We start from the raw sequence: 22,434 nt of genomic DNA on the forward strand, positions 1-22,434 counted from the left end.
GAGAGACCAAATCATCAAGGTGCCTCTTGTACATCTCACAATCCTCGGTCATGTGGCCCCAATCTTTATGGTGACTGCAGTGCTGATTCGTAGCACGTTTTGCATCTTTGTCTCCGCCTAGACTTGGTGGCCATTTAAAATATGGCTGATTCTTTATTCGATAAAGAATCCTATAAATTGGCTCCTTCCAAACTGTAGTGATAGAAAAGAAAGATTTTGTAGGGAGGTATTCCCGAGCAAATACATTTAGTTGCCAAACACGTGATGTTTGGGAGCACGTGGTGAATACGACTGGACTTATCGCCGGGCAGTATGAAGAACAGCGATATGGAACAATGACATGTGAAGTCCTTGCTCCATGCAATTTGTTCGGCTAAATAAAGGCCAATGACATGACAAGTCACTGGTGTAAACTATCTGTTCGGTAGATAAGAGACATTCTGATCACGTTTGGACCAAGTTACATGTGAAGTCCTTGGTCCAGGTAGTCTGTTCGGCAACGAGGTCACCGAACAAGGAAAGAACTCCAATCAATTGTTGGAGCATGGGGAACATTCTGGAAGAGTCCAGAAACAACGGTATTCCGTTAAGGAATAAGATCCCAGGAATATAGGATCTGGGAAAGATACCAAATGAGAATGGGATGTCCGGCCAGTAAAGGAAAAAGAATCCTAAAAGGACTCTTTTCTATTAAACTGATAAAGGAAACGAGAATCCTTGATATCCTGGGTTTCCTATACGAGTTGGGAATCCTATGGCAATAGGGATGCTTGGGCGCCAAGCATCCGAATGTCTATATAAACAGAGTAAGCCTAGAGGTAAAAGGTACGCAATACTTTGCATTCTTGCTTTCCTACTGATAATTAGGGTTTAACTGCTAGTACGTGATACTAACTTTGGCATCGGAGGGCCTTTGCCACGAGAGGCAGAGGTGCGCTCACCCCCTGTCTATTTTTGCAGATTAGGGTTCCGACGACGAATTAGTGTTCCGGTGAAGAGGCACGAGAAAGCCGTTGCAATCCAGTTGATCAGAAGGCTTCAATTGTTTTCATCCCCCTACAGATTTAGGGTCAGGAGCTTGCTTATCCTTGTACGGCTCTTTCTTAGCCTGCCCATACTCTCTTCTCTCTCTATAAGTCTTGCGCTCTGGCTTATCCACTTTTTGGCGCAGATACCTTCGGCTGTTCAGCAACCGTCCTGCCATCCTCACGGAGTATGTCATCCTCCATTCTGGCGTGTTGCTCTATCCGTTCCATCAATTTGGCCAGAGTGGCTACCGGATGTTTATTCAACGAGCGACGCAACTCTCCCCGAACAAGCAAACCAGTCTTGAAGGTAGCAATTACGTACTCCTCGCTGCAACTTTCAATCTCGTTGAAAGTCTCCCAGTACTTCTTTGCATAATCCCTGATCTGCTCGTTCTCCTCCTGTTTCATGGTGGAAAGACTCTCAAAGGTCTTTGGGGCTTTTCTGCTTGTTAAGAACCGAGCAGTGAATTCCTCGGCCAACTGCCTCCATCCTCGTATGGATCGTGGGGCCAGTTTATGAAACCAGGATAAAGCCACCTTGCCAAGACTGGAGGGAAACAACTTACACAAGATGGAATCATCCCCTTTATGCATAAACATAGCCTGTTGATAATGCTGTATGTGAGCCACGGGATCCGTATTTGTCTCGTAAAGTACGAACGCACCGTGCTTCACTCTGCTCGGCAACCTAGCCTCTTGTAACCTCTTTGTAAATGGGGAGGCCGCAATATTACTTAATGCCTTGCGTGCTGCTTCTCGTGCAGTCACAGTCCCATCCTCGAACTCCTTGGACTTGTGAGCCGTGGCTTTGGCCCAATCAGCATCAGGTCTCTCATACCTGTCTCGATGGTGTTTCCTTGTTCCCTCCTCTTCGGGGGTGGAACTTCTGTCTCTGCTCCTCCCTTTTCGTGAAGAAACCCTTCTCTCAGGTGTTCGGGTCTTGCTCCTCTCTTTACGTGGAGAAGCCCTACGTCGCTTTGGGGTTGGACTTCTGCTTCTGCTCCTTCTTCCTCGTGAATGAGCTTTTCTGTATTGTACCACATCATACCCACTGCCTCTAAAATTTCTCCGAGATAGTCCGGAATCCTCCGGATGTTCCTTGATTCTTTCCAATTCCCTGATCTCATGCTCTCGTTTTTTAATCAGACGAGCATACTCCTCGACTTCTTGCCTCTTTTTATCAAGAACGTCGTCACTACGGTGCACACTCCTGGAGTGCGCGATCGATTCATCCCTTCGATGGGATTTACTCCTTCTCGTGGATCTCGAAGCCGTCTCTCCATCTCTATTTTTGGAGTTGTAATGGACGGTAAGGGGGCGGTCCTTACTCGTGGTCCTCCTGTGCCCACCCTGGGGCTTTCTCGGAGCCCCAGGTGGTGATTTGTCCCTTCCTTCATCTAACACATCTTTTGGGTCATGCGGTGTTGCTGGATTTACCTCCACCATGGTCGTATTTCAAAAGGGAAATCTTTCGTTTCCCACAGACGGCGCCAGTTGTAGGGGGATGAAAACAGTTGATGCTTCGGATCACCTTGGATTGCAACGGCTTATTCGTGCCTCTTCACCGGAACCCTAATTTGTCGTCTGAACCCTAATCTACAAAATAGACAGGGGGTGAGTGCACCTTTGCCTCTCGTGGCAAAGGCCCTCCGAAGCCTTAGTTAGTATCACGTACTGGCAATCAAACCTTAATTATGAGTAGGAAAGCAATAAGAATGCAGTGTATTGCGTACCTTTTACCTCTAGGTTTACTCTGTTTATATAGACATTCGTATGCTTGGTGCCCAAGCATCCCTATTGCCATAGGATTCCCAATTCGTATAGGAAACCCATGTTATCAAGGATTCTCGTTTCCTTTATCAGCTCATTAGAAAAGAGTCCTTTTAGGATTCTTTTCCATTACTGACCGAACATCCCATTCTCATTGGGTATCTTTCTCAGACCCTATATTATCGGGATCTTATTCCTTAACGGAATACCACTATTTTCTGGATTCTTCCAAAATGTTCCCTATGCTCCAATACTTGACTGAGGTTCTTTCTTTTGTTCGGCCATCTCGTTGCCGAACAGAATTCCTGGACCAGATACTTCACATGTAACTTGGTCCTAACGTAATCAGAGTGTCTCTAACTGCCGAACAGTTTAGTTTACACCACTGACTTCTCATGTCAATGGCCTTTAATGAGCCGTACAGACTGCATGGATCAACGACTTCCCATATCATTGGTCCATATCGCTGTTCACCGAACTGCTCGGCGATAAGTCCTATCGTACTTACCACATGCTCCCAAATATCACGTGTTCGGCAACTAAATGTATGTGCTCAGGAATACCTCCCTACATCATAGGCCGCACCCAATGCCACTCCACCGAATGGAAGCGCGAAGCTGTCCTCAGGTCCCTCAGTGGTGGCAAGTATGACAAATGGACCTTACTACGCCAATTCGGATACAAGGACATGCCAAAGAGGTACAGTAGGTATGCCCGGGCCATCTGCTCCGCTTCCTGTTTAGTTGTTACCTTTTTCTTGAGGTATTTAGTGAACTGCCCATACCTCGCCATCTCTTCCTCAATCTTGGGCGCTTATCCCAAGAACCATTCCAGAGCCATTGGGTCCTCATGAATGCCCGAATCAAACGAGATAGGCTCGCCCCTAACTCTCAAGCCGGTAATCGCTGCAAAGTCAGTAGGTGTCATTGTCATCTCCCCAAGCGGTAGGTGAAAGGTGTTAGTAGTATCCCTCCACCTCTCTACAAGTGCTACTAGAACGGCATGGTCATTTCTGACCGGAGTGAGGGTTTAGATGAACTCTCTGAAGCCCGCTTCATCCACTAACTGCCTCACCCTTGCGGGCAAACCTTGGTACAATGCCAAGGAGCTACACGCGCCTCCGAAACCATGGATATCCATCTGCCTTGCTCTGGCCTGTTTCAGACAAAAAAACAAGCAACAAGAGGGCACGTTAGCATGCAAGGTTTTCATTCTCAAGTTCTAGGTAATCAATGCAGTCTGGTAACAAATGGTTGGTTCAAGTTATGTTACATGCATGGCATTCGATATGAAGATCATGGTATCGCAGTTCGGACTTTTCTTTTAAGGATTACCGTGTGTGTTTCGACATTCAAGTACAAGCAGACAAATTCAAATTTGAAACTACAAAAGGGATTTTGGAAGTTTACCTCTGTCTAGCTGCTCGAAATATGGGTCTCGGGATCTCTCAGGACGAGCTCAGAATCGTACTCCGTCCGCCGTGGCCTATATGCTACAAAGCCCGATGGCACAAACAAGTGTGGTGTGGGTGGCACAAACCCCTCTTCTGTAAAAGGGACACGAGTCAAACTCTCCGCCTTTGTCACTGCCGTCACTCTGGACCCATACACCCTAGCTCCGGCCCTCTCCTCGGCCTCCATGCCTCTTAGAGTCTCCTCCTCCTCGGCTCTCTCCCTCTCTCGCTCCTCTCGAGCCTCCAAAACAGCAGCCCCTATTGCGGGGTTATCCTCCAAGAGTCAGGCTAGTTGCTCGTCGCTCAGGAGCTCTGCGAGATCCTAGTTGGTGATCGGCCTATGGCTTGACGATGTCGCCGCTGGCCGGAAGAGTATATCCTCTTCTCTGTACACAAACGGAATCCTTGTGGTCTCTTCCTCCTCAACCGCTGCACTTTTGCCTCTCGTCGGGTCCCTCAGCGTAAACGCACTCGGCCCCATGCCATCACCATCAGCACCACTGCCCCTGGCGCCTCCAGAATCGCCACCAATCACCACCGAGCCTTCCACTATTACGCTCGGGTCCAATGGCCGAACAATGGGCCCTGTGGCCCTAGCTTCATCAGTCGCGTGACGCCCTAGCTCCGTCGTGCGATGGTCGCCTTCGCCACCTACCTCCTGCTCGTGGCCTTGTACGCCATCCCCACCGCCTGCTTTCACTGCAACTACGTCTGCGACAACCCCCGCTGACTGTTGCTCTGCTATTTCAACTTCCATGGGTCCTCCCTCATCCTCCCGGACGATCAACTACCTCTCCTCCACCGCCACCATTGCCGTGATCCGCCATGGGTGTGTGTTTGCACGTGGGTTTATTGATTTTCGTGAAGAAATCAAAGGTTTGGGAAGAAATTCTGGGGTTTGAGATGGGATTTGGAAAGTTTGAGAGTTGTGAGGAGTTTTGAAATTTTGAAACCGCTGGGAACTGATTTCTGTAGCGTCCCCAGGAAGAAAAGGGAAGAAAACAGGTATGGGCCGGGTCTGGGCTCTTTCCAGACCCAAGCCCTAACAAGCTTCCCTCGTACGACAAAGTGGCTCTGTCGCGCGACGGTCCAATTGGGCTTCTAGGCCCGATCATGTTCGTCTTTCTTACGAAGGCCCATGGTTTCTTGTTATGGCACCGCAGCAATTTTGATGGTCGCCATGAATTAAATGATCTTCAAATCCGGAGCACTTTTGTATCCCCAGCAATGGTCTGCCCGCACACACTCCAATTTTCAATCAACGACGATCCATCCGTCCAATTTCAACTCAGCGACAATCCATCGGTCCAATTTCAATCAATGACGATCCATCCGTCCAATTTCAACTCAGCGACGATCCATCCGTCCAATTTCAATCAACGACGATCTATCCGTCCAATTTCAAATCAACGACGATCCATCCGTCCCATTTTCCAATCAACGACGATCTATCTATCCAATTTCAAATCAACGACGATCCATCCGTTCGATTTCAATCAACGGCGATCCATCCATCCAATTTCATTCAACACCAATCCATTCGTCCAATTTTCAATCAACAACGATCTATCCGTCCAACTATCTAATCGGCGACGATCTATCCATCCAACTATCAAGTCTGCGACGATCTATCCGTCCAACTATCAAATTAGCGACAATCTATCCGTCCAACTATCTAATCGGCTACAATCTATCCGTCCAACTGTCAAGTCTATGACGATTTTCCATCCAACTATCAAATCAGCGACGATCCCTCCGTCCAATTTCAAATCGGTGACAATCTATCCATCCATTTTCAAATCAATGACGATCTATCCGTCCAATTTCAATCAATGACGATCCATCTGTCCAATTTCAACTCAGTGACGATCCATCCGTCCATCTTTTTTATTCCCCAGGAGAGTTTCTTCAATGATTGATCCGCTCTTCGACCCGTTGGTGCACGGTATTTCTATATACTTGTTTGCATTTTGCATTTAATCGGCTTTTGGGTAAATTTGATGGGTGTCTAGAAATCTTTGACGTTACCCTTACTAGTCAATGGTGCTCTATGTGCCATCAAAGAGGGACTACTGTAGACACCCTAATCTGCTTTCCCAATTGTTTTACTTTGTTTTTCGATTTCTTGTTTCCTCGATGATGAATCAGATCAAAAAGAGTCTTAAGAGTGAAATGGTTTGAGCTTGGAGTGAGTGGAACCTATCATAAACCCAAAATCCTAAGTCAAAACCCTGACCTCAGGTTTTGACCGTCGCGCAATTAATTGAATCTCCCGCGCGATGCTTTGCCTGCCAGGTGTTGGTCAAAGTCAAAGCCTTGACTGTTGACCATCGCGCGATGGTCAACACCTGTCACTTTTACCTTTTTCCAACTTGATTTTGTGATGATCAGGGGGCTACTGATCTGTAAAACCCCGTTTTCGACGATTGAACAGCGTTTTGCAGGTGCATAGGTAGCACCACCCTCACAACCACTCCCATCACTTTGTTGGCCTCTTTCTCCACCAAGGAAGGCTGACCAGCCTTGTTGGCTGGTTGCTAGGCCAAGTCCTCCACCCACCAAGCACTTTCCCATCTCCTATAAGTACCCCTCATGGTTCTTCTTCCAAAGGTTTACAAGAAATCAAGCAAAAAAAAGGCACACAAACCCAGATACACTTGACATTCCCTCATTCAAGCCATCTCTATACACTCATTCTCCAAGTTTTACCACCTTGTTCAATCCACTTCTAGGTTACTCAAGCAAATGTATAACTTTACTGCATGTTTACTTTTTTGGTCCCTGAGGGGGGCTGGCAGGATCAAGGCTGGTAATCAATACCAGTTCTGGTTCTAAAGTCAGCACGGTTATAAGAACCGTCCGCTGGCACTCCTACGCGCGATGAAGCCACTCCCACACGCGACTGTTCTAGTCATTATGCGACGCTACTCGTGGGGATAGGATGCTAGTTATTTTTCTGTTTTCCATAGTGTAATAAATCACCTTGAAGCATGATTAGAATTAATCCACTGCTTTGCATGTTAAAATTTGTAGGTTAGCTTCGATTGTTTACTTGTTCACTTTGGAATGCCTCTGGGTTGCTTCAGAATATGTCTCAGAGCCCAGGCATGCAAAGCAATTCCTGGAAGTCCAATTAGGACACTCGCATGATGAACTAACTCCGTCGCGCAATGGTCAGCCTGTTTCCAGAAGTCGCCCTTGCATGGGGCAACTTGGTCCATGGCCTTTGTTTTAATACCCCTACTATTCAGGGGTTGTATCTCAATTCCATTCACTCTGATTGTAATAATCATTTACTTTCAGTACATATAAACTGCTTGGTTTGTCTCTAGGTGTGCACTAGTCATTCCGGAGCCCAGAAGGGGATAAGATTCAATCTGTTGGCGAGATATCAATGCTCGCGTGAGGGTATGGGTCTGTTGCGTGATGGTGTACTTGCATGCTGGCAGATCCATGCATGCAAGTTGGCCACTGCTCGTATCAAATTCATACCAGTGCACTGTTTGGACATCTGGTCACAGTTTTGAGTTTTATCCCATTCATTATTCAAACTGTGTCATTCATCCATGTTATTTTTAATCTCACTTTGCAAATTGTTACAGTTTTAAATCCCCGATTAATTGTTCCCCCGCTCTAATTGGCTAAAAATTGGTTAAATAAAAGAAGAATCTCAAATATTTTCACAAAATGCCTAAGAAGAGACCGATCTCCGGATTGGGCGAGAAGGGTGCCATAAAACCCTTTACTTCTTTTAACTTGGCTCTCGAACCCAGATGTGGTTATGATAGACTGGTTCATTAACTTTTTCAAATCAAATAGCACGGCAGGTGCTTCGAAATACGGTTCCTTGGGTGTCAGACCTTCAAAAAAACCCAAGTGGTGACTCTGTATTTGCGAGCGCTTGCCATCCGTCCTCGCGCTCCCTCGATTCTGGGCTCTCGCATTTGGAAATCCATAAATTTTCAAAGGGCATGCTACCCACAAGTTTCCCGATGAAGACGTAATGACTCTGTGTAGACACCCCAATTTGGACTTGTCGAATTTCCTTAATTTGTGGCCCTGAGACTCCCCAATGATGAATATGGATCAAAACAAGCCATGTACCAATTGAGATGTTGCTCCTTAAAAGATTTAAAAAGGAAATGGTCAAAATCATTCCCAAACGCTTGGAAGCAGTCCCAAGCACTCCAAACTATTTTCCAAAAACCACTGGCCTGGCTCACTCTCGAGCGCTCTAGAGTGAAGTCCCAAGCGCTCGAGACCACTCCCGAGCGCTCGAGACCTTTCCCAGTGCCCAATGGGTGAAAACAATTCCCACTATCCATGCAAGCCATCATTGCATTCCCCTTGAGCCGGCTGAGGTGAGTCAACACTCAACCTCAGTCAGAGAAGATATCAGCTGAAGATTTCTTTCTTTAAAAAAGGGTTTATTTCAAAATCATTTCATTTTCAAAACCATGGGTTATATGCTCTATATATATACCTGGTTTTTTAGCTGAAGGAGACTACGAAAGTTCTCTCTCTAAGCCCCTCCTTTTTTCTCTCTCTTGTTCAAGGGAAAAAGCTTTCCAACTCAAACTTCTTTCCCAACTTCAAAGGTTTTTTTTTCAAAATCATCAAGGAAAAGGGCAGGAAATTCATAATACTCTTAGCTTCTGATCTCTTGTCTTTTTCACTATACATTCACCTTTCACTACCATCCAAGGAGCAAAGTGTCAAGCAAAGGTAGAAATATTTCTATCCTTGGTTCAAATCAAGAGGCTGTTCTCCCTTCTGAGGGGGGGGGGGGGGGGGGGTCTCTCAGCCTGTCCCAGTCCTTAATGCTGGGTGCATGGTTGGGAGACCTTAGTGAAAAAGCAAGAGCAAAGAGTCCACGAATAATGTTTTCCCAAAACCCCTACTGGAAACACTCTCGAGCGCTCAAGAGTGCTCCTGAGCGCTCGGGATTGTTTCCAGTCCCATGCATGGCATTTTGGTAAGTAGTAGGCTGGGGGTTAGGTGCACTTTAAAATAAAATGGTTTTATTCTGGCATGCAGACACAAAAGATCATTTTTCCTAAAACAGAAATGTTTCTTACAAATCTCAAGTAAGAACAAAGTTTTCCTAAGTTAAAAATAAGATCTTCTCTTGTTAAAAACTTAGATAAGGGTGTTTGCATGATGAAGTGGTGCCATTTTCTATTTGAGAGTAAGCTTAAGCTGGCATGCAGCTCACTCCTAAGCGCTCGAAGCCATCCCCGAGCGCTCGGGAGTGCATGCATGCCATTGCATTCCATTTTCCCAGTTTTCTGTGTTTTCTGAGCTTCTGCATGCATAGATGTGTATATTTGCTCTTTTAAAATTGTAGATCTGTTCGTGCAACGGCAAGGATACATGATTTGAAAACTTGAGGTCCTATCTCAGTCTTTCAAGTCCTCTACTGAGCCAGTGGTCTGCTTAATACTATTTCATTTTGCAGTCTTTACATTATGTTTTGTCAGTACTAACAGAATGTGCAGGTGGGGTTCAAACACTCCCAAGCGCTCGAGAGTGCTCTCGAGCGCTCGAGAGTGAAGCCAGTGAGCAGTGTTTCATTTCCTGTTATCTTGCTGTCTTTCACCACATAATCACCCCCCTATACACGTGCACCAGCATACACTGTTATTTGGCATCCTATTTGTGACCAACAAACTCTGCAGGATTTGGTCAGTAGCACTCCCAAGCGCTCGAGAGTGCTCTCGAGCGCTCGAGAGTTGATCCAGTGGCAGTTTACACTGCTTTGCCATCATGCATGTGTCCATCATCATTTCATCACTCCTTGTACACAACACTAGCATACACCTTCTATTTGTTATACCTGTGGATACCTGCTACATGCTTAATGAAACAAAATCCCTTTGAAAAATCCCATAAATGTTTAGTAGAGACCGACATCGCGCCGGGCGAGGGGGGTGCCGTAAAACCCTTCCCCCCTCGTAACATGGCTTCCGAACCCTCGAATGATCTCTGGTTTTCAATTCAAATCAATCAATTTTCAAATCAAAAACGGTTTCTCGGGTGACAAACCATAAATCCGGGTGGCGACTCTTCAAATTTTTCAAATCGATTCGATGGAGCGGTATGTTTTTCGGGCCGCCCCGATCGCACCCGGGGCTGTGGTAGCCCACACTCTGGCTGAGGATGTTTGGAGGTTATACTTCGATGGTGCTGCAAATCAGAAGGGGTTTGGAATTAGTGTACTATTAATAGCACTCGACGGGTCTCACATCCCACTCGCCTTCAGGCTAAAGTTTGAGGTTACCAATAATCAACCAGAATATAAGGCTTGCATTGTGGGAATGGAAGCAGCAATTGAGATCGACATAGAGAAATTGGAGGTGGTGGGAGATTCCAACTTGGTAGTGTCGCAGGCCAACGGGGACTGGAAATTCAAGGAGGAAAAACTGAAGCCATTCTATTAGGACCTCGAAGATCTCATCCCCCATTTCAATAAGGTGACTTTCACTCATGTGCCGAGACTTGAAAATCAATTCGTAGATGCCTTGGCGACCTTAGCATCTATGGTCGAAATCCTTCTTGGTGTGAAGCTACGGCCGATTGTGATCGAACAAAGAGATACGCCGATATATCAACATGTCATGACTATTGATGAGCCCGATGATGGTCACCCCTGGTATTACGACATTTGGAGGTTCGTGGAAAAAGGAGAATACCCCATTGAAGCAAGTAAGATAAACAAAATCGCCCTCCGAAGGATGGCAGCTCAATACATCATCTGCAGAGGAAATTTGTATCGAAGGTCACACTGTGGCATGCACAAATTATGTGTCTATGGTGCAGAAGCAAGAAGGGTGATGGAAGAGATTCATGAAGGTGTGTGCGGCTCTCACATGTACGGCATGATGCTTGCTAAGAAGATCCTTAGACAGGGGTATTTCTGGTCCACCATGGAGACAGAATGTGTGGAATACGTGCGGCGTTGCCACAAGTGCCAGGTCCATGCCAACCTCATGCATGTCCCGCCCTCCGAACTGCATCAAATGACCTCAGCGTGGCCTTTCTCAGTATGGGGAATCGACATCATCGAAAGAATTGTACCAGCTGCGTCCAATGGCCACAAATTCATTTTAGTAGCTATTGATTACTTCACGAAATGGGTGGAAGCTACTTCTTACGCCACTCTAACAGCAGTTCAGGTCACACATGTAGGGAGGTATTCCCGAGCACATACATTTAGTTGCCGAACACGAGATGTTTGGAAGCACGTGGTAAGTACGATAGGACTTACCGCCGAGCAGTTCGGTGAAACAGCAATATGGACCAATTATATGGGAAGTCATTGGTCCATGTAGTCTGTTCGGCTAATCAAAGGCCAATGACATGAGAAGTCAGTGGTGTAAACTAACTGTTCGGCAGATAGAGAAATTCTGATTATATTAGGACCAAGTTACATGTGAAGTAACTGGTCCAGGAAATCTGTTCGGCAACGAGATGGCCGAACAAAAGAAAGAACTTCAGTCAAGTATTGGAGCATAAGGAACATTCTGGAAGAATCCAGAATAAATAGTATTCCGTTAAGGAATAAGATCCCGAGAATATAGGATCTGAGAAAGATACCCAACGAGTATGGGATGTTCGGCTTGTTATGGAAAAGAGTCCTACAAGGATTAAGGTAATGAACTGATAAAGGAAACGAGAATCCTTGATATCCTGGGATTCCTATACGAATTAGGAATCCTAGGGCAACACGGATGCTTGGCCAGCAAGCATACAAAAATCTATAAATATGAGGTAAACCTAGAGGAAAAAGGTACGCAATACTTTGCATTCTTGCTTTCCTACTGATAATTAGGGTTTGACTGCTAGTACGAGATACTAACTTTGGCATCGGAGGGCCTTTGCCACGAGAGGCAGAGGTGCTCTCACCCCCTATCTATTTTGCAGATTAGGGTTCCGACGACGAATTAGGGTTCCAGTGAAGAGGCCCGAGAGAGCCGTTGCAGTCCAGTTGATCCGAAGCATCAATTGTTTTCATCCCCCTACAACACACTTTATCAAGCAAAATGTCATCCACCGGTATGGAGTTCCTCAGGCGTTGGTATCCGACAATGGGGTTCATTTCAAGGGAAGAGCCAGGGAAGTCTTGAATGAGTTCCAGGTTCAAGTACACAAGTCAACCACCTATCGGCGGCAGACCAATGGGGTCGTGGAAGTAGCCAACAAGACAATCAAAGCTATTTTGGAAAACACCATCCAATCCGCAATAGATTGGCATGAGCAATTACCGCTAGCATTATGGGGATATCGCACATCCGTATGTACACCAACGGGGGCAACTCTTTACTCTCTGGTTTATGGTATGGAGGCTGTACTTCCCATTGAGTTGGAAGTTCCATTTCTTCGGACTATGATCGAGTGTGAGGTCCAGGAGGCAGAATGGTTGAGCAATCGATTTGAAGAGCTCATGTTGTTTGACGAGCGTCGGTTAAGGGCTCTTTATCATATTCAGGGGTATCAGAGAAGGATTGCTCGTGCGTTCAATAAGAAAGTAAGGCCTAGGGACTTAGCAGAAGGTGACATGGTCTTAAAGGAAATCCGGGCCCTAGTCTATGATCCACGCGGGAAGTTCCGACCAAAGTGATCTAGCCATACATCATCAAGACCATTCTATTCGGAGGAGCTACGCAACTCATTAACTTGGACGGAAACGAATTTTCAACTTTGGTCAACCTGGATCAACTTAAGCGCTATTATCCCTGAGAGAAGTTCGCTGGGCTGAAAACCGTAAGGGCGGGCAAACCCAGGCAAAAGTTAGAGCAAAAGCCTGCTAGGATGAAAACCCGCAAGGGTGTCCTAGGCAAAAATTAAGGCATGCAATAAATGAGCTCGCTAGACCGAAAACCCGAAAGGGTAGTACTAGGCAAAATTTGGAGTGCAAAAGGAGAGTGTCAAAACCAAAGCGAACCTTAACCTGAACTACATTATGACCTGATTCCTTTACCATAAGGATACGTAGGCAGCCTTACTCTAAGGCCCGGTCACGATCAATCAAAATAAAAATCCAGGTTGTAGGAATTCAAAACATTGAATCAAGGAAAGGGAAACCCTCCACGACTCATTTTATTACGATAACTACTTATAATACATAAGGCTGAGCATGACTTTCGGAAACAAAAAGTGCAACATGATGAAAGCGGGGTCCACAATTTATTCCGTAATTAGGGTAGTAGGATTGAGTTAGTTTCCTTGGGCCCCAGCCCTCGTGGCAATATCCCTCCTAAGCCATTTCCGGTAGCTCCAGCGAACCATCACGGATGGGTAAGGATGTGCATCAGTCACTTCACAAGTTCTCCAAAGCCGTTGCTAGTTGCAAAGAACGGAGTGGCAAAATAAGGGAACCTCTGCAGGGGCCTCTTGTCTAAGACCAAGCTGACGCTGAATCTGGTATGGGATATAGAAGGTAAAGGCCTCTAAACCAGTAAGGACGACCCACTGGGGGCCCATGAAATGCACAATCATAGGAGGGAGATCTAGCCACGAACACCTCCACGAAACTGTCTCAGCTCGCAGATGCCTAAAGAAGTTGACCCACTCAGGAACACGCCTGTCCTCGAACTCGAAGCATTGGAGGGACAACAACCTAGCCTCATATGCCCAATTGCCATGAGGAATGGTTAGCACATTCACCTTATCACAAAGCCAGATCTACCAAAGAGAGAAAAACAAGTAAGAAACCATAGAAAGCCAAACCGAGCGTTGAGGTAAAATGAGAACGTGGAAAAAACCCGAAAAAGGAGAGCTGAGTGAGAAGCCAACATGTAGGAGGAGAGGACTACCCCCAAAAGCTTCAGCCTCTCTAGAGCAAACTTTGTCCAAACCCATCAACGTCTCAGCCAAAACCGTGGGGATCACGTCCTTTCGAGCCTCAATTTGAATGGCAATGCTGACCAGAGCTGAGCTAGCATGACCAGTGGAGGGTACCAAAAGATAGGCCGCGAGTAGGCACATGCAAAGGGCAGTCATGCGCTGAGTTTCATAAACTATGTCCGCAAGATCACCCGGAGGAGAAAACATTTCGATAAGTCGAATCACATTGGCAAAGACGAATGTTGCGAAGATACCTCATAGAGTAAAAGACCATGAGCTCGGAAGTTCAGCCAATCAACACCCTCCATTGAAGCTAGCCATGGACAAAGTGAACCGGTAAGCGAAAGGGCCATTAGGAGGAAGAATGAGCTTCAGAAGAATAAGAGCCGAGTGGGATGGAAAGAATTTGGGCAGAATTTATAAGGGGGATGGAGGAGACAATTTCAACTTTCAAAGAGCCTCGGGTTTCAAAAGTGCAAATTTCCCGTGAATCTTGCATAAGAAAAGGCTTGGTCATAGCGTGGGAACACAATACAGACATGCACTGGCTTAGAAATGCCATTACACAAGTCAAACTTCAACCATCATGCAAATCTGTCTTGGGAAACAACAAAATGCAGGCTGTCAGAAAAAAACCACGCACGGCATAATGAAGCCACGCGCGGCATATCCAAACCGGAAAAATCATCATGGTATTTTACTAAAACACCGTGGAATCTTATGAAATAACGCACGGCGTTTTAGAAGCCTGCACAGCATACTGTGTCTGCATTTCTGCAATTTTTGACAACAAGAGCATATAATGGATTTAAGGTATCTCGGGGCACCATTAACCACCAGAACACACTCCAACATGTATTTGGGACTTCAGGGACGTTTCGTTTTGAGTTAACTCCCGAGATTGAAGGTCATAGTACGAAAAGTCGACATAATCCTGTTTCTAAGCCATGTCAAGGTGTCAGATCGCATCTCGGTTCGTTTCAAGTCATTTCTTCGAGCCTCACAAGTCAATATGGTCAAAAGTGACTTGGTTTGAGTTCCGGTTCAAGTCCCAAGTCAAAATTCGAAGTTGTCACCTTCCAAAGTCAACATTTCCTTAGTTTTCTAGCATGTTCCAAACATAAAGATGAATTTCTGAGTTATATGTCAAGAATTCAAGGGCAGTCACAGTCATATTCGAACCCTTGATAGGGGCATTTGTGTAAATTCTCAGGTGAAACATCAATTTTTTCAAAAACAGTCATATTTTACTTCTTTGAATTCTACTTCTTTGTCAACATATCTATCCTTGCAAAAACTGCGTACCCGACTCATTTTTGGATAATTGGCTAGTTGCACATTACAGTAATAGTCTTGGTTACTCAATTTTCTTTAAATAGTAGCAATAAAAGAAATTGAACGACAAAAGATAATGAAAAAGTAATCTCTGCATATACAATCCCAAAGGGATCCATGAGTCGAACTCCAAGACAAGGCATGCAAGCCCGATGCTCAAAATCCTACCTACCAAGGGTAAACAGGCACCCTACAAAAAGAAGCACGCAGGCTCCATCAAAAGACAAAAGCAAAAGAGGAAACTCAGTCATCATCCTCGTCCTCCTCAAAGACCTCCTCCTCTGCCTCGGAGCTAACAACCTCCTGAGTACGAGTCACTCTAGGCACAGTACTGCCAGAGGTATCCTCCAGATCAATAACTGTAGGCTCCTCAGTCTCGTCTGAAATGACAATAGGCTCCTCCTCAGTGCCGCTGTATCTTTGACGGACGCTCCTCTCGAGAGCCTGCAGAGGAAGCCTATTGCGTAGGCATGCGAACAGACTTCCTGCGTAACCCCGAGCCGCTCCTCCTCTAGTTTGCAATAACATTCATAAAGCATTCGCATCATAATCATGAATAAGGATAATAGAGAGCAACTAAGAGTAAAGGGTTTACCATCGTCCCTCCAGCACGAGTCAGTACAGGTGGGGAGTGGCCCATGGCGTACTGCCGCACCAGCTGCTCCAAGCCTATCATCGTCGCCGCCATCTCCCTAGCATACTCCGGAGTCACCTGTACATTGAAAGGAAAGAATCAGAAAATGCAGTAACAGTGATAAGACATACGAAGGTAAATTATACCTGAGCAACGAACTCCGGAGGCTCGACAGAAAGATGTGGCACCTCCACAAGGCCAGGGACTCCCTGAGTGGTCACCACGTCCACCGTCTAGAACAACGCAGGCAACCTAGCCTCCCTCTGGCCTGCATCGCCACCACGGGAGCTCTCGCCTCCTCTGCCTCCATCTCCTCTCCTTCCTCCCCTTCCTCTCCTACCACCTCCAGCACCTCGCACCTGCCGTTAGGCCTCCCAGGCAGCACGGACCCCAAAGCCCTACATCAGGCACTGAGCCTAGTACTCTGCATAGTCAGCACCGGCCTGAAACACTCGAGCTGAGAGTCTGGCTATGTGAAACGCTCCACCTCCTCTAGCATGTACTCGCTCGTCCTCTAAACAAAAGGAGGAAGTGGCCTAGGGACTCGAAAAGCATCCAGCCTTAATGTCTGACGTGATACCTGGTCACCCAGGTACCACTCCCAGCCCTAAGGGGACTCAAGCAGCACCCTCCCTCTTGTCGCATCCTTACTCTGGGCCATATATGGAATCTCAAAATGATCCCAGATGTGCCAGTGTACCTGCACCGGGAAGAATTCATCAAGAAATCAACCCAATGGAAATACACAGGTAATGTAAATTGAGAAGCCTAAGGTGCATAGATACCCGGTCGGGACGTAGCTCATCCAAGTACAGCCGACAGGCGTTCAGATCACCCTTTCCCTTCTTCACTCCCCGATACTCCTTTGACCAACGGAGGGCCCGAGGGAGTATCGTATCATCGGGACACGACGTTTGGGGGGGTACATGTCCAGTACTTCGTATGTCCAAAGCTACAGAATTCAAAGCATCAAGGGTTAGCACAAAATGATATAAGTACGTGAATGGAAAGCTAACTAAAAATGAAAAGCAAGGATTCAAGGTATACCTCCCAGACTCGCCAATAGCCACCGAGGCTCTTCCCAGCTCCTCGGGAAAGAGATCCCATGAAGGCGTAGCACGCCCCCAAAGCCGCGCCACCCCAATCAAAATGGGCAATCTCCCTCAATATCCCTCAAGGCCGGCAGGAACGACAAATGCAATCGGTTGCGTCTGTTGGGAAATAGAGACGCACTGAGCACGTACAACAAGAAACACCTCGCCATTTGCTCCTCCTGAACTCTACCCTCCGGGGGCTCCATCCAAAACTCCAACAGCTGAGCATATGGTGCGTCCCCTTTCTCCGCCCTCAGCCTGTGCCTCAGGAGACGCCTCCGGAACTTAGGGTCTCTCCTTGCCATAGCGTCATAGGGGATAGGGTCACCTCTGACCCTCAGCCCGGTGATCGCCACAAAGTCCAACGGCGTCACTGTCATCTCGCCGAAAGAGAAGTGAAGCGAGTTCATCGTGTCCCACCACCTCTCAACGAGTGCCCTCACCACCTAGCGATCATTACTCGCCCTCGTCAACATGCCAATGAACTCCCCAAAGCCTGCCACTCTCACCATCCCCCTCGAGAACTCCAGGAGCCTCTCCCAAAACTTCGGCACTTCGGCCGCACCCTCGTAGCACGAGATTGTGATCGCCTGTTACAACAAATTGATGGCATTCAATAAATAGGCACGGTACTCAAAGATAAGCATAATATTCAAAGGTATGGAATTGAAAGGCATGGCGCATTGTATCAAAATATGAATATCAAAGTGTACCTCATCTCGGCACAAGACAAGTGCTGCTATGGTTCCCTCAGAAACAAAGCCTCGTCATAGGCAGTCCTCTCTGGCCAATAGGCATCCAGGAGCGAAGGCACCACCACATGCCTAAGTGGCACGTAGGACTCCTCGGTAAAAAGACGGTTCCCCCCCAAAACTACGGTCGCCTCATCCACCACGATCCTCCGTGGGACCGAAACCTACTCCTCCTCTACCTGTGGCCCCTCGGCCGCTCCAGTCTCAACCTCGGCCCGGAGCTCCTTCCCACGGGACTCGAGCAAAGCCTCCGCCAACCCAGGCACTCCTGAAGAGTCTCTACTAAGTCCTCAAGGGATGCTGTCTCCAAAGAGTCACCTACACCTATGGGTCGTGACGACCCCGCACCCGCACCACTGCCTACAAACATCCTCGGTGTCACCTCTTCCTCCACCGACTCATCATCAACAACGAGGCCTTTCCCCAAGTCGATCTGAGGCTCCCTCTCGAGGGAAGCCTCTGTTTCCTCAGCTGCCCTCTCCGAACCATTGCCACCGTGGGCCTTCGCTACCCTCTCCTCTAAACTAACCGCGACCTCCGATCGGCCCGTTGCCTCGTCCTCACCTCGCGGTGCCATTGCACCCAAACTCTCTGTGGTCTGGGCATAGCCAGCCAACACCCCATCCTCTTCGCTACCGCCACCGTCACCCACCGTGGCAACCGCCACAGCCGTGCCCTCCTCAGCTATGGCAGCCGCTGTAGCCGAGTCCCCCATGGACTTTGGAACGTCCCCGATCGCCACGTCGCTCTCCGGAGGGACCGGGAGTGGTGTAACCTCGAGCCGTGGTGATTGATCACCACCGGGCATCTCAATGTCATCCATAACCCAATGTGAGAGAGAAAGAGAACCAAGAGAGCAGAGAGAGAGAGAGTAGAGAGAGAGAAAACCAAGAGAGAGAGTTGAGAGCTGAGAGCTGAGAGAAAGAGAGTCGAGAGAGAGGGAAGGCGCGAAAGAGAGAGAGAATTCGAACGGAGTGAGGTGTATTGAATACACCTCGATCGTATATACCCCTCTCTCAAATCGGCTCGTCCGGAATTACATTTGGACCGGGTTCTTAGCCTATAGTGCAGCACGGCATTTCAAACAATCTGCGCGGCCTACTGATCAGGCATATAGGGTATGTTGTTTCATCCTAACGTGCGTCTTTCCGAGAGCTACGCACGACGTTTCATCCTATTTTGACAGTTCGAATTCTAAACAGTTTCTCGATGTTTGAGGCTATGATCGTTTGAATTCGTTGGAGTTTGTTCAAGAACAGAAAGCATATTTAAATGGCAACAAGAAACGGGGACTTTTCATTCATAAAACCCAGGGTAAACCCCCGGGATTTTCATTACATTCGTTCAAAAAAAAAAAAAAAAGGAGAAGGAACAAAAACAAAACAGAAAAACCAAAAGGAAATCCTACTGCCCCTTTCCTTGGTCTTCATTCTTCATCATCTTCAATCGCTCCCCTCGCCGAAAGCATCATTCCCTCCATCCGAATGGTCATCGGAACCGTTCGGATTCCCCTCGGAATCCTCCGCAGTGTCATCAGACCCACGCTCCGGCGCGTACTCGGGATCGTGCTTGTCGTCCAACTGGTCAAAAGCAAAGTCTTGGAGGTTGGAGACTGCACGACAGAGAGTGCAGATGGTCGAGATCAATCTCGCAATTTGTGTGGTGAGATGTTCAATCTCCTCTCGGTATGAGGCCATCTCGGCCTCAAGAGCAATGACGCGTGCGATGAGGTTGTTGTCTGCCATTTTCGTCCTTGAAGAATTCTTGGAAACAACCTGTTTTTGAGAAAGTATGGGAGAAATATGAGTTTTTGAGAAGTTTTGGTGCATGGAATGGGGCACCGCCCTTCCTTATAAAGACATTGAAGCCGTCGAACGGGCACGCCTGTATTAATAGGTGCCCTTAAACCAGCTAACTGTTCTCGGTAATCGAGGAGTTGCATGGAAAATTGAAATGCCGTGCGCCACAATGCTAAGCCGCGCGGCGTTTTGGTTTTGCATGGATAAAATCTTTTTCTTCGAAATTGTTCAACTCCGCCACCAAAATCTCCTTGGGACTCAAAAATTCCGGCCGTTTTGCAGAGAAATCCATTAGAATGTCATGCTTTGTTTAAAGGATTCTTTAATTTTTATCCTTCGCAACTCATAAATTTTTTTTCCCCCCAAGGACTCGCCATATTCGCATTCTTTCTCTATATTTGCCCTCCGAGGGCTCGTCTCGTCTCAAATTTTCGTCCTCTGAGGGCTCGTCTCAATTTGCCTCCCGAAGGCTCATCTCGAATTTTCGCCCCCCAAGGGCTCGTCCCGTCTCAATTTGCCTCCCGAAGGCTTGTCTCGAATTTGCACCCCTCCAAGGGCTCGTCTCGCCTTAATTTACCTCCCGAAGTCTCGTCTCGAATTTTCGCCCCCCGAAGGCTCATCTTGCACACACACACAGTCATTTCACAACACTCAGCATTACAGGCACTCAATCTTCTCAAGTTTGTAGCATGATTTCACAATTTTGTCCCCCAGGACTTGTTTTACTTGCATTGTCCTGATTGAACTACGTTGGTCTGATCCCTACAACGGGGTACGTAGACAGCTCCATGAGCGCAACCACCATCGTCATTTGCTTGCATTTCAGTTTTCATTCGTTTTTATCTCTGTTTAAAGATCTTAGAGCAACGGATTGGGATGCTTATTTCTTTAAGCGTCACTCGCACCAATCAATGGTGTCTGAGTTACATTAAATAGGGACTACTGTAGACACCCCAATTCGGACCTTAGAGAGCCTTTAAACATCCCGATGATGAAATAAAGGAAACGATTACTTTGCGAGCTTGGATAAAGGACCCCTTCAGCCCAAACCAAAAGCCCAAAAGCCCTGGACTGGACCTAAAATACCGCGCGGAACAATTCTACACCGCACGGCATAATAGAATTCATTATGCCGCACGAGGTCATGAGGTAAATCGCATGGCATTTCGGATAAAGTTCTGACTGGCTCAGCTAGTTGTCGGCCATGCCTATTTGAGCCACAGCACAAGTTGGCTAAGCTGAAAAGGCACTTTTGACCCACCCAGAAAATACCTCCACCATTTGAATTCAAAATCCTTGGCTCTTGCCTATAAATACACCCTCCACTCAAGGAAAAGGGGCCTTGAACTCTCTTTCTCTCTCATCATGCTTTCATACCCACTCCTCACTTCCAAGTCTTGAGAAGGTTTGCTCTAAAAACATTCTCTGGGCTTCTCCTTTCTCAAAGTCCCCATTTTTCTCTTCATCATTAAAAGAGAGTCCTTTTACTCAATTTGAGATCCCAACCACCCAATATACCCATTTATTACATACATCCATACCCCTCTTCTTTCAACCGACCTCACCAACGCTCATCCACCATCATCCGTCCTTGTCCAAGCGGAAGATCAAAGGTAAAAATCAAGTTTCCTTGGGTTAGGCTCAGTTCTAACCCTGAGGGAACTTCTTCTGCTGTCAGACTTAACCCTCCTTTGGTAAAGCTTTGACTTAAAAACCATTTTTTTTTTAGAAAACAAAGCAGCTACTGACCTGAAGGTACCACGGCGTTTCATCAGCTACTGTTTTTCTTGTCCAAACTGTCTGCATCCAAGTCATCTTTCATAAGGCCTGTTTCTGTTAAGAAGAAACTAGTTGTCAGCGTTCTCAGAATGAGGCCATATCTACGAGCCATGTTTCATTTATAAACAAAGCTTTCTCAATCATTTCAAGCTATTAAATGTACTAAAAGTTGTTTCATGTCAATTGCTTGATAAAATGGTACTGTTCTATAGTGATCCAATGACTGAGCATCTTCAGATGCCTGTCAAAGTGGTGAAAGTTATACTCTGAGGGCTGATGACGATCTGATAACAGAACAGAAACCCCGCACGGCGTACTGTAAAGCCGTACTGTAAAGCATTACAGTATGCCGTGAAGGGGATCATAGTGACTCAAACAGTTTATTTAGAAGCTTCTCTTTTCTTTTATGCACTGCATCATTTTTATCATCTCTGTACAGACAGCACCACACGAACGTCAATGTGATATATTTTTCCATGTCCCTTCCCCTCTTACTTGTTTACTAAAAGAGCTTTATTTTCCAAAAGATTCATGAAGAGTTTCCTTTTTGAAAATGTTTAGTAGAGACCGGTTTCACCGGGCGAGTGGGGTGCTTTTCGACAAAACCTTCCCTATTCGTAATGTGGCTCCCAGACCCAAAGTCTCGACGTTTTCGCTAGACCAAAAGCCTTTTTCAAAACAAGTTATCGGTTTCTCAGATCATCCATCTCAAAAATTCGAGTGGCGACTCTCTCGGGTGCTCGCCGGTCGGGGAGCCCATAGATACATGAAGGAATTTTTATAGATGGAATCAAATAAATCATGAATACTTCGGAGAGAGACTTACAAACAAATTAAGTGAACAACATAATCAGTTACCCATAGATCCTACAAAGCATTCCAGAAAGCCTAAATAGTAGGAGTACCATGTATATAGCCTCCAACTAGTAAATCAAATTTATGAG

General features: G+C 46.6%; 2 protein-coding genes across 2 annotated transcripts in view; one reads left to right on the forward strand and one right to left on the reverse strand.

Moving 5' to 3' along the window:
* The window catches only part of LOC131334497 (uncharacterized), a 102,060-nt gene that overhangs the window by 64,767 nt on the left and 14,859 nt on the right, over window positions 1-22,434 (reverse strand). The gene's annotated exons all lie outside the window — the stretch shown is intronic.
* LOC131330845 (uncharacterized) lies at window positions 5,007-10,691 on the forward strand. Its single transcript, XM_058364580.1, has 2 exons — window positions 5,007-5,127; window positions 10,393-10,691. The coding sequence occupies exons 1-2, from the start codon at window positions 5,007-5,009 to the stop codon at window positions 10,689-10,691; spliced, it is 420 nt and encodes a 139-aa protein (XP_058220563.1).

The sequence above is a fragment of the Rhododendron vialii genome, chromosome 1a, assembly GCF_030253575.1.
Source record: "Rhododendron vialii isolate Sample 1 chromosome 1a, ASM3025357v1".
Classification (NCBI taxonomy): Eukaryota; Viridiplantae; Streptophyta; class Magnoliopsida; order Ericales; family Ericaceae; genus Rhododendron; species Rhododendron vialii.

What these genes read in the sequence shown, in the direction of transcription:
- LOC131330845 (XM_058364580.1), top strand. Translation starts at nt 5,007, where the DNA reads ATGGGTCCTCCCTCATCCTCCCGGACGATCAACTACCTCTCCTCCACC. An exon ending in TTTTCGTGAAGAAATCAAAG is followed by an intron (nt 5,128 to 10,392) that starts GTTTGGGAAGAA and finishes GGGCTGTGGTAG; the next exon opens with CCCACACTCTGGCTGAGGAT.